This window comes from Macaca mulatta, chromosome 2 (genome assembly GCF_049350105.2).
Source record: "Macaca mulatta isolate MMU2019108-1 chromosome 2, T2T-MMU8v2.0, whole genome shotgun sequence".
NCBI lineage: Eukaryota > Metazoa > Chordata > Mammalia > Primates > Cercopithecidae > Macaca > Macaca mulatta.
Genome location: NC_133407.1, coordinates 201677413 through 201691765, shown reverse-complemented (window position 1 = coordinate 201691765; position 14353 = coordinate 201677413). Strand labels below are relative to the sequence as shown.

The 14353-nt window shown below is 35.5% G+C and overlaps 1 protein-coding gene across 5 annotated transcripts in view; it reads left to right on the top strand.

Moving 5' to 3' along the window:
* ROBO2 (roundabout guidance receptor 2) overlaps window positions 1-14045 on the top strand; it is a 602415-nt gene extending 588370 nt beyond the window's left edge. For 2 of the 5 annotated variants that reach the window (XM_077994326.1, XM_077994324.1), the window contains 3 exons: window positions 6646-6918; window positions 8684-8884; window positions 10145-14045. In XM_077994326.1, coding sequence (XP_077850452.1) covers window positions 6646-6918; window positions 8684-8884; window positions 10145-10146 — 476 coding nt within the window. In that variant the 3' untranslated portion in view covers window positions 10147-14045. The remainder of the gene's footprint in view (window positions 1-6645; window positions 6919-8683; window positions 8885-10144) is intronic. The other 3 variants (XM_015128844.3, XM_077994327.1, XM_077994325.1) reach the window with 2 other exon arrangements.
* Window positions 14046-14353: the final 308 nt, after the last annotated feature.

Genomic DNA, 14353 nt, shown 5'->3' with positions numbered 1-14353 from the left:
TGCACAGATTTTTACCCCAGATCAATGGTATGTAGTCAGCTATCCCATCTAGGTTTGTGTAAATACACTGCATACCACTTGCATAACAACGAAATCACCTAACACCACATTTCTCAGAACTTATCTCCATCATTAGGTAACACGTGACTGTACCATAAGCTGGCAGATTCCGAACAACAGAAATTTTCTGCACAAATCTGGGGTGTGCAAAGTCCAAGATCAAGGCACCGGCAGATTGGGTGTCTGGTGAGGACCCACATTCTGGTTCACAGAGGGTGCCTTTTCATTGTGTGCTCACATAGTGGAAGGGACAAGGTTCTCTCTGGGTGTGTCTTATAGGTGCTCATCCCTTCAGGAGGACCCCACCCTCATTACCTAATCACCTGCCAAAGGCCCCACCTCCCAATATCATCACATTGGGGATTAGGATTTTAACGTATGAATTTTGGGGGTACACAAACATCCAGACTCTAGCAGAGGGTCTGCAAACTTCTTCTATTAAACTCTAGATAGTAAATATTTTTGGCTTTTGGGACATATGGTCTCTGTCACAAGTACTCAACACTGCCATTGTTGCATGACTGCAGCTATAAAAAAAGTAGAATAGGCCAGGCATGGTGGTTCACGCCTGTAATCCCAGCACTTTAGGAGGCTAAGGCGGGCAGATCACAAGGTCAGAAGATCAAGACCTTCCTGGTCAACGTGGTGAAACCTCCTCTCTACTAAAAGTACAAAAATTAGCTGGGCGTGGTGGTGCATGCCTGTAATCCCAGCTACTTGGGAGGTTGAGGCAGGAGAATCGCTTGAACCAGGAGGTCAGAGGTTGCAGTGAGTTGAGATCATGCCACTGCACTCCAGCCTGGGCAACAGAGCAAGACTCCTTCTAAAAAAGAAAAGAAAAGTAGAATAATGGATATGACTGACTTCCAACAAAACATCATTCACAAAATGGGCAGTGGCTGGATTCGGCCCATGGCCCATAGTTTGCTGATCTAGCTCAGTCTTTTTATTTATATATAGCATCCAATATTTGAATATTTGCTTAGACACTGTTAGTTTCAAGAAACACAATGTTACTGGAAGATATCCATGTTCAATAATGAGTATTTCATTAACTTTACAGAATATAGTCTATTTCCCATATTTTAAATTTAGTTCTTATATCTTTTAAAGAATGAATTAAAATATATATACTGAAGTTATAGTCTAAGGATATGTAACACATACTTAAAGTGTCTACTACAATGTCAGATTGAAAGGTAAATTTCTTTTTCCTTTTTAGCACTATACCCTATAAGCACACAAACATTATCCTAACATAGTTCAATTAAACACCAAAAGGATAAACTTTTAAAAACCGCACAATAGAACCATCTGGGAAGCTCTAAAATATATCCTAGATATTCAGATTTGATTATTCTGGGGTGAAACCCAGTTACAGATAATTTTAAAGCTCCACAGGAGAACCTGAAGTGTACCTGTCTTGGAGAAGCTATGACCGAGTCCTTAGCACATTTACACTTACCATTATAGGACAGAATGAAGCTTCGTTGAAAAAGAAGAAAAGCATTTGTTTTTTATTCATTTGGGGAAGGGAGTATCCAATCCTGCAGCCCTATTTGTGCTTTCTTTTGTCATCTTACAAAGGTAAGAGGACTTAAAAAGCCAAATAGATTTGTTCTACACGCTTTCCGGTTTACTTATCTTTCCTGCTTCCTTTGTTTTCAATGGAACATGAAGGTTTAGGGTACAATTGAGATTTTTGAGTCTCTGTAAATGGGTATCCTGTGGTGAGTAAAAATGTTCACCCCTGCCTTTCTGCCTTAGATGTTCCGAAAATTAGCTGAGCACTTAAAACTGTTTGTAGCGTTGATCTAATTCTTCGTAAATAAAAAAGGACTACTTTCACTGAATTGCTAGTTATAAATCTAATAGTTGATAATTTTGTATTTTTTTTCTGTTGTGAATACTGTGGAAAGAGAAAAATGTCTAGGTATAGAATTTTCTGTGGTTTTTCAGAAATGTTTGAAGATATTATTCAGAATATGTGGAAGATATAAAATATAAATCAACAAAATAGAGATTTTTTTTTTCCTGAAACACTTTTATTGCAAGCTTTTTAAGAATGTTTCCTTAAAGCAAGCTGCCTCCTAGTTTAAAATATGATCAATATATTGCTTATTTTTCTAAAAAATAAATAAGTTTCTAAAATTTCAAATTTGCCAGCATCTCAAAAAGGGGTTATGGATAATATATTATTAGAAAATGATACATTTTAGAAGTAGCGATATAGCAAAGGAAATTTCAGACCACATATCTCCCCAAGTGCGTAATCCAAAGCCATTTTAATTATAATGTGGTACAAAGACATTTATTTTGGATGGTGCTTTACAGGTTATCCTTAAGAACACTGTTATTTTGCAGCAAATGCATGTGTCATAGCATTTATATGGTATGGATCTACGTGTCAGAAATAATTTCATAACGTTTTATATAAAAATCAAGTTGTTCTTTTTGGGAAGGCTGATGCCTAGCAGCATTGAGTGTACAGACATTTTACAATAAACCTTTTGCATTAGAGATTTTACAATAGTGTTTGCTGTCTTCTAAGCAGTAATGTAAAGATGTAAGCCTTTTCAGCACCGGGAACCATCATTTTCTAGATCAGACCTTTATGGTTTCTGAGGGGAAGACAGAACATGAGTGGTTGTTGGGAGGTTGTAATGGCAAGTGGCATCGCTTCTCCTGTTTCATTGGCAACAGCTCTGCCACGTGGTGTCAAACTATACTGGGGTGAGAAAGCAGCTTTCCCTGTGCCCCATAAGAAAGATTATTAATGGCGGGAAATGTCAGTCTGTATCCCAAAGACTGAAAAATCCCACACACATCGTAAAGGGTGTTCCTTTCCCTTTTGTAAGTTTCTCCAAAGCAGGCATTCCTGAGCCCAAATCTTGTATTCCATTTGTCTTATAAATCAAAGAATACCCTTGGAAGCCAATATATTGACCAATGCTAAAAAAGGAAGATAGATCTGTTTACCCATCAACCTGTTTTTCCTAGATAATCTGTTTCCAGCCTATTCTCCCTTTCACCTAGCCTTTTTTTTTTTTTTTTTTTTTTTTTTTTTTTTTTTTTTTTTTGAGAGGGAGTTTTGCTCCTGTCATCCAGGCTGTAGTGCAATGGTGCGATCTCAGCTCACTGCAACTTCCACCTTCTGGGTTCAAGCGATTCTCCTGCCTCAGCCTCCTGAGTAGCTGGGATTACAGGCATGCACCACCACAACCAGCAAATTTTGTATTTTTGATAGAGACAGGGTTTTACCATGTTGGCCAGGCTAGTCTCGAACTTCTGACCTCAGGCTATCTGCCCACCTCCACCTCCCAAAGTGCCAGGATTATAGGCATGAGCCACCATGCCCGGCCCCTTTCCCCTAGTTCTTAATGTCTTGTTCAGAGAAGGGGCCCTTTCTCATCCCTGCCGCATACGAGCTTTGGCCTTTGAGCAAATTTACTTACTAGCGTTGGCCTTTGAGCAAATAAATTTACATATTTATTATTCACTCAAATACTTATTAAGCATATAACATATAATAGACGATGGGAGCCAAACAGACAAAAATCTCCTGCCTTTTTATATTTTAGTTAGGGAAGATAGATGAAGACCAACCTAAGTACATACATGAACATGTAAGTAAGATGGTGATAAATGTTATGGGGTAGAAACAAAGGGAAGGGAGTTGAGAAGTATAGGTGTAGGGAGGAAGTATTTTTAAGTAGAGTGATTGGGGAAGGCCTCACCAAGAAGGCAGCATTTGAGAAAAGACTGGAATAACATCAGCGAAAGAGTAATGCTGATATCTGAGGAAAGGTTATTCCAGGAAATGAGAATGGCAAGTGAAAGCCTGAGACTTATTTGATAAAAAGGAAAGGGAACAATATGACTGGAGCAGAGAGAGAAACAAGATAGAATACGAAGTCAGGCAAGCAAATGAAGGCTAGTGTTTGTCAGACCTTTAAGCTACCATAATGACATTAGCTCTTACTTCGAATGGTAAACCACTGGACGGGGTGTGTATGTATGTGCATGTGTGTATGCATGTGTGTGTGTTTAAAGCAGGGAAGTGACATGATCTTATTTATTTGTTTATTTTTTAAAAAGTAATTCTAGCTGCTGTGTTGAGATATACTAAATGAGGCAAAGTGGAGATTGTGGAAGCTACCAAAGTGGAGAAGAGATGATGGTGGTTCATGCCAAAGGAGAATCAATGACAATGTTAAGAAAGGTTGGATTTTGGAGGTAGAGCTAACGGGAGTTGTTATGAAATAAACGTAGGCCATAAAGAAAGGAAACCACATTACTCTGAAATGTTGGCTAACTTGTAGAATGTAACTGTGACCAACTGAGAGAAGAAACACTGCAGAGGAAGCATATTTTATATAGGATGATCTGGAGCTGAGTTTTGATACATGAAATTTGAGAAGCTTTCTAAACACCTAAGTGGAACTGTCCAGTGTAGATCTGGTTATATGAGTCTGGAGTGTATAGGAGAAAAGATCCAAGCTGGAGATTTTTTATTTCTTTTTGCCTTCATTTTCTTATCTAAAAATGGAAGGTAATAATGGCACCTATCTCATTGGACTGTTGTGTGCCTGAAAAGAGCTAATCCTCAGTAGGCCAGTAAGAGACTTTTTAGTGAATTGATTTGGTTGAAATGAATCAACATAGAAATGAGTAATAAATTTAATTTAAGTAAATGTATTTGATTACATACTTTTATTTTTCAAAAACCCATTCTTAATCCCATTTCTTTTTCCAATTAGTTTATTTCAATGTGCATGTAATGTCCTTTCTTCTTAAAATATACGAACCCCAAGGATATTTCTTATGAAGCTATATAATTTTTGGTTAAATTAAATAATAATCAGAATTTTAGCTGGCATAAGCAGATGCTGTTTTGGCCATTTTAAAAACGAAGCTGCTCTGATGGAGAATAAAAATCAATGACAAGATAAGTTATTTTGGAAGCAAATACAATCATTTCTGCTCACTGGCAGTCTAAGTTCAATAAATCAAATGAAATAATTTGCATTTATAATAACATATAGTGAAGGAAGTCAGTACTATCGAATATGAAGGAAACACCAAACTCATTGGATTATCCAACAAACAGATATCTCAATATTGGATTATTTCTTCATTTTGGAAAAATATTCCAAATGCAACTTTATCCTCCCAACCAGAGACCCTGTTCCCTTCAGTTATTAGCAATTCATAATTTAACATGAGGACACACGTAAGAACTGGCAATGCTGCTCCATCTTAGGAACTCAGAGGAGATGCTCCAGAGACCAACATTATCAGTTCAATGGAGAATAGTATCATTTTGCTCATAAAAGAGAGTATAAAGGTTCTTGAAGTCTTTGAAAGGAATGGCTTAGCTGACTGTTAAGGAAGCTATCTTTTGTCTACGAGAAATTTATACGTTTTCCTTCTAAATTTCACAAACAGAATGTTATTAGAAACAACAGAATACATTTACAAAAATGGCATCAGAAATAATTGACTATGTTATGTACAATGTCCTCTATTAATGAAATAAATGTGCATTTTATACGATATTTGGTCTTTATGAAAAAATAATATAATTACCAATATTCTAAGGATGAACAAAGAAGTTTACAATAACATGCAAGAAAAATGAGAAGAAAATGATCCAAATTGATGTTCAGAAGATTTCAAAATCTTCAGCAAAGTAATTTCAGAACTAATACATACTTAAAAGTGAAAGAAAGGACTATGATTTCACAATCGAAGACATACAAAATATAAAGCTATTATGATCTGAAGAGTTAATAAAAGAGAGATGAAAAGGGAGCTGATATTGGAACCTTAAATTTTTTCCTATCTGATATTTACTTTAAAGAGCTTTTCTGAAAAATTATCTCTTCTACTCTATCTCAAATTTCTGTGATGCATTGTCTTCTCTAGCACCATAAAACACATTCAATCTTTACTCTGAACATTGGTTATTACTTATTAAAATTAATACATTGGAAGATTATAATATATTAGTTGTAACTCATTAGCTAACTCATGAAACGAACAGCCAGAATTGGTTGTCAAGCAGAATGTTAATTGCATTTAATAAATGTTAGCTTAATGTTGTTAAATGTGCCACATACATGGGTAAAGGCGTCATATCGTTCTGAATTTCCCGAGGGGGACATTCCCTTTGGAGACCTTTTGTTCTTGGGGCCTTGTGCTAGCACAGCTTCTGGAATTTCTAGTGATCTTATTTTGTGTCATGGTATTTCTTGGGGAAGGAGGGTTGGACAGTGGATTGAACATAAACAGTGAACTGCCCTTTACACCTTGCATGATAGCCTCAATATGCAACTGAAAACACTTCCCACATTTAACTGTTGAGCAACACTAGTCAATTTTGTTTCAATGATGCGATGGCCGAAAGACAGCAGAGAGAGCAATAATATGAGCTTTGGAAATAAACAGTTGACTTTTATTTTCCCCAAATTTCTTTTGTATGGGTAATACCTGTATGAGGGCAAAGATTTTCTTCAACGTGAACTAAAACCTGTATTTTTCATTAAATTTTAGTCCATTCTAAACATTATTCAAAATTTTTAGATCTTCCACCACCACCAGATCCCCCGCCAGGTCAGGGTCTCAGGCAGCAGATAGGCTCGAGCCAGCAGGCTGGTAACGTGGAAAACTCAACAGAGAGAAAAGGAAGCTCTCTGGAGAGACAACACGCATCCGCCCTAGAAGACACAAAGAGCTCACTGGATGGTCCAACTAGAACCTCCCTAGAATGGCAGCGGCAAACCCAGGAACGGATAAGCTCCACAGAACGACAGGAAGAGACACGGAAAGCCCCACACAGACAAGGGGTCGGATCAGGTGTGTCCTGCACAGTCCCAAGAAAGTGTGGACTGTGACCATTTCTTTTCCTACCCGGTATTCTAGAAAGGGCAGTTGTTTAAGGGCATCTGAGAAACATTTGCCTTCGATCAGTAAAGGAATTTGGAATTCCTTGGCAGAGTTTTCCAGTACATGCCTTAAGGCTGATTCCAATGGGCAGTGTTCCTCAGTCAGCCTCTCCACAGGGCCTTTGATCTCCAGAGACTTGCAAGCTTCATCTAAACTGCTCAGTAGAAAATTTTATTTTTTGGCCTATTAATGTTTATATTGAATACTTTAAAGATCGCTAAATTTAATCGTTTGTGTCAGTTTAATCTCTGCCTTCAGCAAGTTTGTTCATTTTGACTGAAGTAACCAGTCATTCGAAAGGAGAACTCACATCAAATAGGTGAATTCATTAAAATTACAAAGTTGCAGAAAAATGCCCCATCACAGACCCTCAAGTTAGATAAGGTTATACTGGCGTGCACTTTCTCCAACTGTTAATCAGTTGATTGATTTAGTTGATTGTTAATGTGTCTATGGGAAGTGCTTTTTTATAAATCAAGCTTCCTGGAAATGTCACAGAAATAAATTTCATTGTTTGTAGTTGATTTTTTTGGGGGGGCGGGGGGTCGCGGGAGGTGGGGAGCCTATTTTATAAATGTATTTTCTGAGATATCGCTTCTCATGTCAGGATTCATTGAGTATTGAAACACACACATACACATACACACAGTCTTTGAAAAAATATATTTTCACGTATTCATTTGGACTTAAAGTGTTCTAGATAGGCCTCTCTCCATGCATTTTCTGTAACTCCATTTTGACACAACTTGATGCTCAAGTTTTTGGAAAATGTCATTGGTGCAAGGGCCAGTAGATGACAATTTTAATATCTAGGTTTAGTGGAACATTTAGAAAGTTTACACCATTCAGGCTGTGAGAGAAAAATCATGTGGTTCTTGTCATTAGAGACTATGTAAGGGGAGAAATAGTAAATTCAGTTGGCATTAATCATAGAATAATAGCCCATACATAGAAAGAAAGTGAAAAACAGAGGGGATGCGGTGTGGAGTGGGAGCAGTGAGAATAAAGAGGGAAAGAAAAAACAATTTTTGAACTATTAAGTGATTATTTGTAACATATGTCATGAGTTATTTGTAGAGAGAACAATCTGTAAAAAAAAAAAAAGCATATTATTTATTTAAATGTGTGAGTTTCTCTTTTTCTTTTAAGGAAATACATAGTCCTTTAAATATTGTATTTCTGTCTCAAAAAGCAACATAAATTTTAAAAGTTTATTTAATTAACTAATATATAGTTCTTTATTTAAATCGATTGAGAAAATGTTGCCATAATTTCAGCTGAAACAAAAACCCAGTTTCTTTAATCTTAATGGGAAAATTAAATTGGAGCCTCATTGAACTTTAGAAATTATTCTCAGATATGCTTTTGTTAAACAAACTGTAGTTCATTGTATTCAGCCCTCTTTTATAATGAATTTAAATTTTGCAAATAATATATAATATTGTGTATTTATCCCAAGATCTCTTTTCATTTAATTCTGCTTCAGTTCCTATTGTAGGAAATGTTGCTTGCACATAGAAATTTCTTTAATATCCGGTCCTGATTAAACTTCATAATTTTAATTTTACTAAAGAATGAAATGGTAAAGCAGGCCATTCACAGTGTAATATTTAAGAGGTTAGTTTGCCTCCATGTTGCTGTTCAACTTAGCCCTTGGGGTTTTTTTCTTTTTCAGAGGAGGCCTTGGTGCCCTATAGCAAACCCAGTTTCCCATCTCCAGGCGGCCACAGCTCATCAGGCACAGCTTCTTCTAAGGGATCCACTGGACCTAGGAAAGCTGAGGTGTTGAGAGCAGGCCACCAGCGCAATGCCAGCGACCTTCTTGACATAGGATACATGGGCTCCAACAGTCAAGGACAGTTTACAGGTGAATTATGTAAGTGCTGTAGGTCATTTAAAAGGCTATTGTGATTCAGAAAGAATCTTGAGTTGATAACATTGCCATATTAAACAAATTTCAGGTTAATAGAAAATTTGCTCTGCTACGAAAACAATCAATTGCAATTTTCAGCAAGTTTGGTCATGACTTAGGCCATGGCTGTATTTATTGCTGTCCGTTTTTATAAATGTTTCTGCTATTTTAAGTTTGATTTATGCTATAAAAATTGTTTTAAGTTAGTCGATTAGTCTTAATACTTGTAAGTGAAATTAAATATAGTGTATTTCTCATTTTCTTTGCCTTTTTAACTGAACACAATAAAGAAAGGGAGACACTGGTCTTTTGGTAGTTTTAAAGAAACTCCTAAGGAATTCTTCATTTTCAAGTTGCTCTTCATTTATTTTTTAAATTTGGGTAGCCACCCTTGAAGAGTTGATCTTTGATTATTAATTAATTTGTAATATTTTGACTACAATAACATTTTATAAATAAATTTCCATTTATGAATGAAAACTGGCACAGTTAGTATAATTAATTTTCTAAATGTAAAATACTAGGTAATAGGGAAAGTTAAGAACGTCACAGCAAAAAATGTTAAGCTCCTTGTGTTAATTTCCTCAGGAAAGTTACCAATACAGCTTTTCATTATCAGAAATATATTTGCTGGATATTTTTAACTGCCTCTTTGAATTCTGTTTAAAAGCATTGCTGAGAAAACAGCTCTGTTTCTAATATTCTCAACCCCTTAACTGGTTATTGGACATGAGAAAGTAATCTGTCTTCCTAATCTATTTCCTCATCAGAAAAATAGCATTACCATTATCTTCACGTCACAGATTGTTTGGAAGATTCCATGAGATAATGAAAAGAGAAATAATTTCAAGACTGTTAATTTCTTTATTGATCTCAGTTGTCATTGTTGTTGGCTATTGCCAATCTATGATTAAGATTTGTTTATAATTTTAATTTGATTCACAGCTACTTGAATTTTTCTTTACCTTTTTTTTGAAGTAATGACAGATGCACAAGAGTACCAAAATAGTTCTATTGGGTGTTTAAATTTCCCAATTCTGTAGTGTTTCTTTTCTTTTACTCGTTGATCATCTCCTTCAAGTAAAATTACTTAAGTTCACAAACTCATCTATCTGAATACCTTATTTTCATTGATTATCTGTTTGCTTTGCTTTTTGTTTTGCTGGTCAAAAAAGTAGAATGCTTAATTTACATTTTATTTCTATTTTTTTTCTCTTTCTTTAGAGTAACTGAGAGGAGACATACAAAGCTGCTCTGAAGGACCATCAGGTCCGAACTCATGGAAGTGATGACACTAAACAGTGCAATGAACAATTTCTTTATTTATGTACTATTAAAAGAACTGTAAATGCAATGTAAAGACACACAGCCACACATATCCCACAGATATTTTAATTGTGTTCTTCTCTTAAGTACACCACCCACCTTAATTCTTTCTTGTCAGGAGTATATAAAAAAGAAAGAAAACAAAACTCGCCCTACAGGAAGAAAAGGATTTTCCTCTGTATATAATTTCTTTTGTGCATTGCTATGCAAGCTCACTCTTTTTAGCTCTGTTCATATTATTGTCTGTTCTTATTGGTCTGTTGTACTATATGTGAATTAATAGGCTGTGGTGCCATATATTAACTTTTAATTGTGTAACTTTTATGTTTAAATTTTGCACTGCAATTTTATTTGGTGATAAGCACAAGTCTCTACTCCTCGTGACATGAAGAAAAAGACTGAATGTGAAGGGAGTTTCTGTACTGTAAGCTAGATTGGATAATGATGGTTGTAACAAATCATGTTAGATGGTTTTCAGTTGGGGTGTAGAAATAGGAAGATGCAAAGGAACAATGGTGTTGGCAAAGTCTTCTTTGAATATCAGGGACTGAGTCAATTAAAAATAGTAGAAAGGTGGCTTTTACTATTGACAAAAGCAGGGGTCAAAAAAAGTAGTTTGTCTTAAGACTGAATATGCATTAAAGTATGCAGGTAGCAAAGATGTAATAAATTTGCTTAAAAAAAGAAATTAAAGTTTTATTTAGAATCAATTTTGCCTGTCATTGTAATTGACCCATCTGAGAATTACAATAAGCAAGAGGAAATTAAGGTGTTTTGCAAGAGCTGTATTTATATTACAGTTTTTTAAAAACATTTTCTGAATTATCATAATTAAGCTCTCCAACTCATTAAGTCAGAATATAATATGAAGTTCCCCAAGGAAATGAACAAAATGAACTCTAGAATATCTAGCAAATAGTTAAAGAAGCAATTTATTATTAGGGCATACTCGGGCTGTTTCAAAATATAAACTCTATTGCAATATCTTATTTCATCTTTCTAATACATGTACAGTACACACTAGAGGATAGAGCTGCATCACTTAAATTCATGACTTAAAAAAAATACAGTCTATATACAATTTGTGTTTTATTTGATTAAGAAGTGAAGTTTATGCCACCCAGTGTATAGCCAAATTGTACGTGCTTAAAAAGCAGTGCTGAGAGTATGTTCAGTTCACAGTAAGTAGATTTATTGGAATAAATATTTTGTGGTACATCCTCAGAAATTGGCTTCCGACTAAAATACGTTTGACCCATTTTGAATAAGGGAATTGAAAAGAAAAGTTTAAAAGGAGAAAAAAAAATGCATGTTTATAAACTTTTTAAATAAAACCAGACCTTGTAAGTGGACATTAATAATTGTCCTGCCTCATTTGTTTTCATGACTTTGACAACAAGAAATTCCTGGACATTGGTCATGTATGCTCAGAATAAATGTGACTTTGAAATATGTGTTAGCTACTGTACATGTATAGTCAGTCAAGTAGAAGAGGACCTTCCTGAAATTCCCACTTGTGACATTTTCCCATGTGTTTCCTACGCAATCTTAAATTTTATTTCTGTCTATACTTTCTCAAATTTTTCCTATGATAAGTTCAGTTGTTGGTACTCTTCTAAAAATGTTCAACGTAATTAGGATCAGTTCTAAAATATGGGACCCTTCTGAGTGACAATTCGCACTCCATGCATTATTGGCTCAGTAACCAATTTATGTCATGTCGTTATAACAAAGGGATGACATGATTAAATATTTCCGTCTTTTTTATTCCCTGAGACTGCATCAGCACAGGCAAGTATAGAACGTAATGTTCTTCATGGGCCCCACCAGCTTTACGGTACCATGTAATTTATTTCTTCACTGAAGAGAAAAGGAATTCTGAGACACAGTTATTAAACCCTTTATCAACTTTCTACTATCAGTGCCTGAATTCTAATGCGGTGGGATTTCTCTGGGACAAAGAGACTGAGGAAGATGAAAAGTTTCTGCCAAGAGTGAATACATACTTATTCACAACTCTAGGATGTGAGGACTTTAAAGATCTCTTTATGCAGTTCCCTACTTAACCTCTTTCTATTTAAAGGCAAACAAATTTTGAAGAGGTTTTGTGTTCCCTCTTTGTGTTTCTCTATGACCCAGTTTAGTCTAAAACCTTAGTTCATTACATATAGAACACATAGCCTTTGATCCCTGGTAACTGGCAGGTGTAGGCGATTAATAAACCAAGGCTTCAAAGTGAAGTATGCATATGCAGATGACTTTTGGAATAATGTGGGCATAGCATCATACCTTCCTGATTGTCTTCAGCATCTAAAAATTAACTGTTACAGTTAAAATTCTGTCAGTGCAGACCTTGTGGTTACTTGGAATGTTCTTTTAGACTAGTCCATGTTGCCTATTACACCTAGTTTTAAACACATTGGGCAGTCACATTATGCACTCAAAATATCACCCGCAGGTAGATTGAGGGCAAGATGAAATGCTGTAGCTATACAAAGGAATTCAGAAACATTATTAGAAATCAAAAGCCTTTGTCAACTTGCTACATGTAAAAAGCTACTGATCAGTGTAGTCAGATGTCAACAGAAAAATACAAATACCTATGAGAGCCACAGCAGTTTTTCATTTCATAGCCGATTCAATGAATGTGATTAGAAATTCACTGAGCTCACTCTTACAGGTCCACACAGAGGCCTGCATAAGGACTGCAAAAGGAAATCTGGGTGGGAGAGAATGTAATCTGATCTTGCACTCATAGGCAATGCTGCTATGTAGTCATGCCCAACACAAGCACAGCTTCATTCGTAACAGGAAAAGTCTTCCTTGGGAAAATAGCTGTATTGGTGCCCAAACTCAGGTATGCCAATGTATGCAGGTGGAGTCGCCCTACCCCTCTTTCAGACATGTTCTGTGAGACTTTTAAAATAAGGTGGGATAGTACAGGGGCATGAAAAGAATTGATTCCCTCACAGGATTTGAATTCAGTTCAACGGAGAATGCAGAAAATTCAAAACCAACATACAAGGTATCACACAACCAAGAAAAGTAAAACCACTGCAAGTTTACTTGCTTTGAGTACAAAACAGATTTAATGGTGTTCTCTGTCATAGTTTAATGCTCTCAGTATTTAAAGATGTTTTCAACAGGATTTGAATTGCAAGTCTGTAATGTGCTTTGATGGAACACCACCCAATTTCTATTCAATAAATTTATGTAATTGTCCATTGACAATCTGATGATAACAGTACCATTGAACTCTAAACTGCGGTTTATCTTCGCTACTGGGAAGCAAGTGTGCATCCATATTAAAGATATGCAGAGACATAACGTTCACTAATTTGTTCATCTGCTTCTGTCTATTGTTTATGGAATTACATGGCAAGAACTGTTGTAAAGCAACATGTCTCTCCACATTATTTTAGCGGTGAAATTACTTCTGTTTTGCTTCTCTATAATGTGTACTTCAAATGAAACACCATCCTTTTTTTAAAAAACTGATGTTCAATTTACTAATTTTTTAAAAATCTCATAATTTCAAAAGCATTTGTTGTGATTTTAAAGTGTTGCAAGAAAAGGGATTTTGTGGCCGTGGGTAGACTTTTTATACTTTGTTTTATAGATGGATTTTTTTTTAACTGTAGTTTGTTTAAGTCACCAAGCAGTGTCCAAAATCTTAATGTGTTTCATTTGATGTTGTTAGATCAGAGAAGAAATTGGCATAAAATCGGTTAATAGTATTGTCAAAGAATTGTGTATTGTGTACTCACTGGGAAAAAATAAAATATATTCACATTTCAAATTTGTAGAAAAGCCATTTATGTAAAACAAACTTGTTTGTAGACATGCCAGAACAAGACCAGGTGCCACTTTTAGAACTCTGCATTAATATTTTGTGACTAAATGCATAATCTGTTTCTCACTCAGTTATGGTTTGAAGAGTGACAAATAGGAATTGGTGTTGACATGTAGAAGTGACTAACAGACACTGATGAAGAACATAGCAAGCATTTGAAATACAGACCCCATTCTATCAGCACTGCTACTTTCCCCATACCATGAAGATCTTTAGACAGATTTAAAACAAATATCTTATTTTTGAAAGTATAA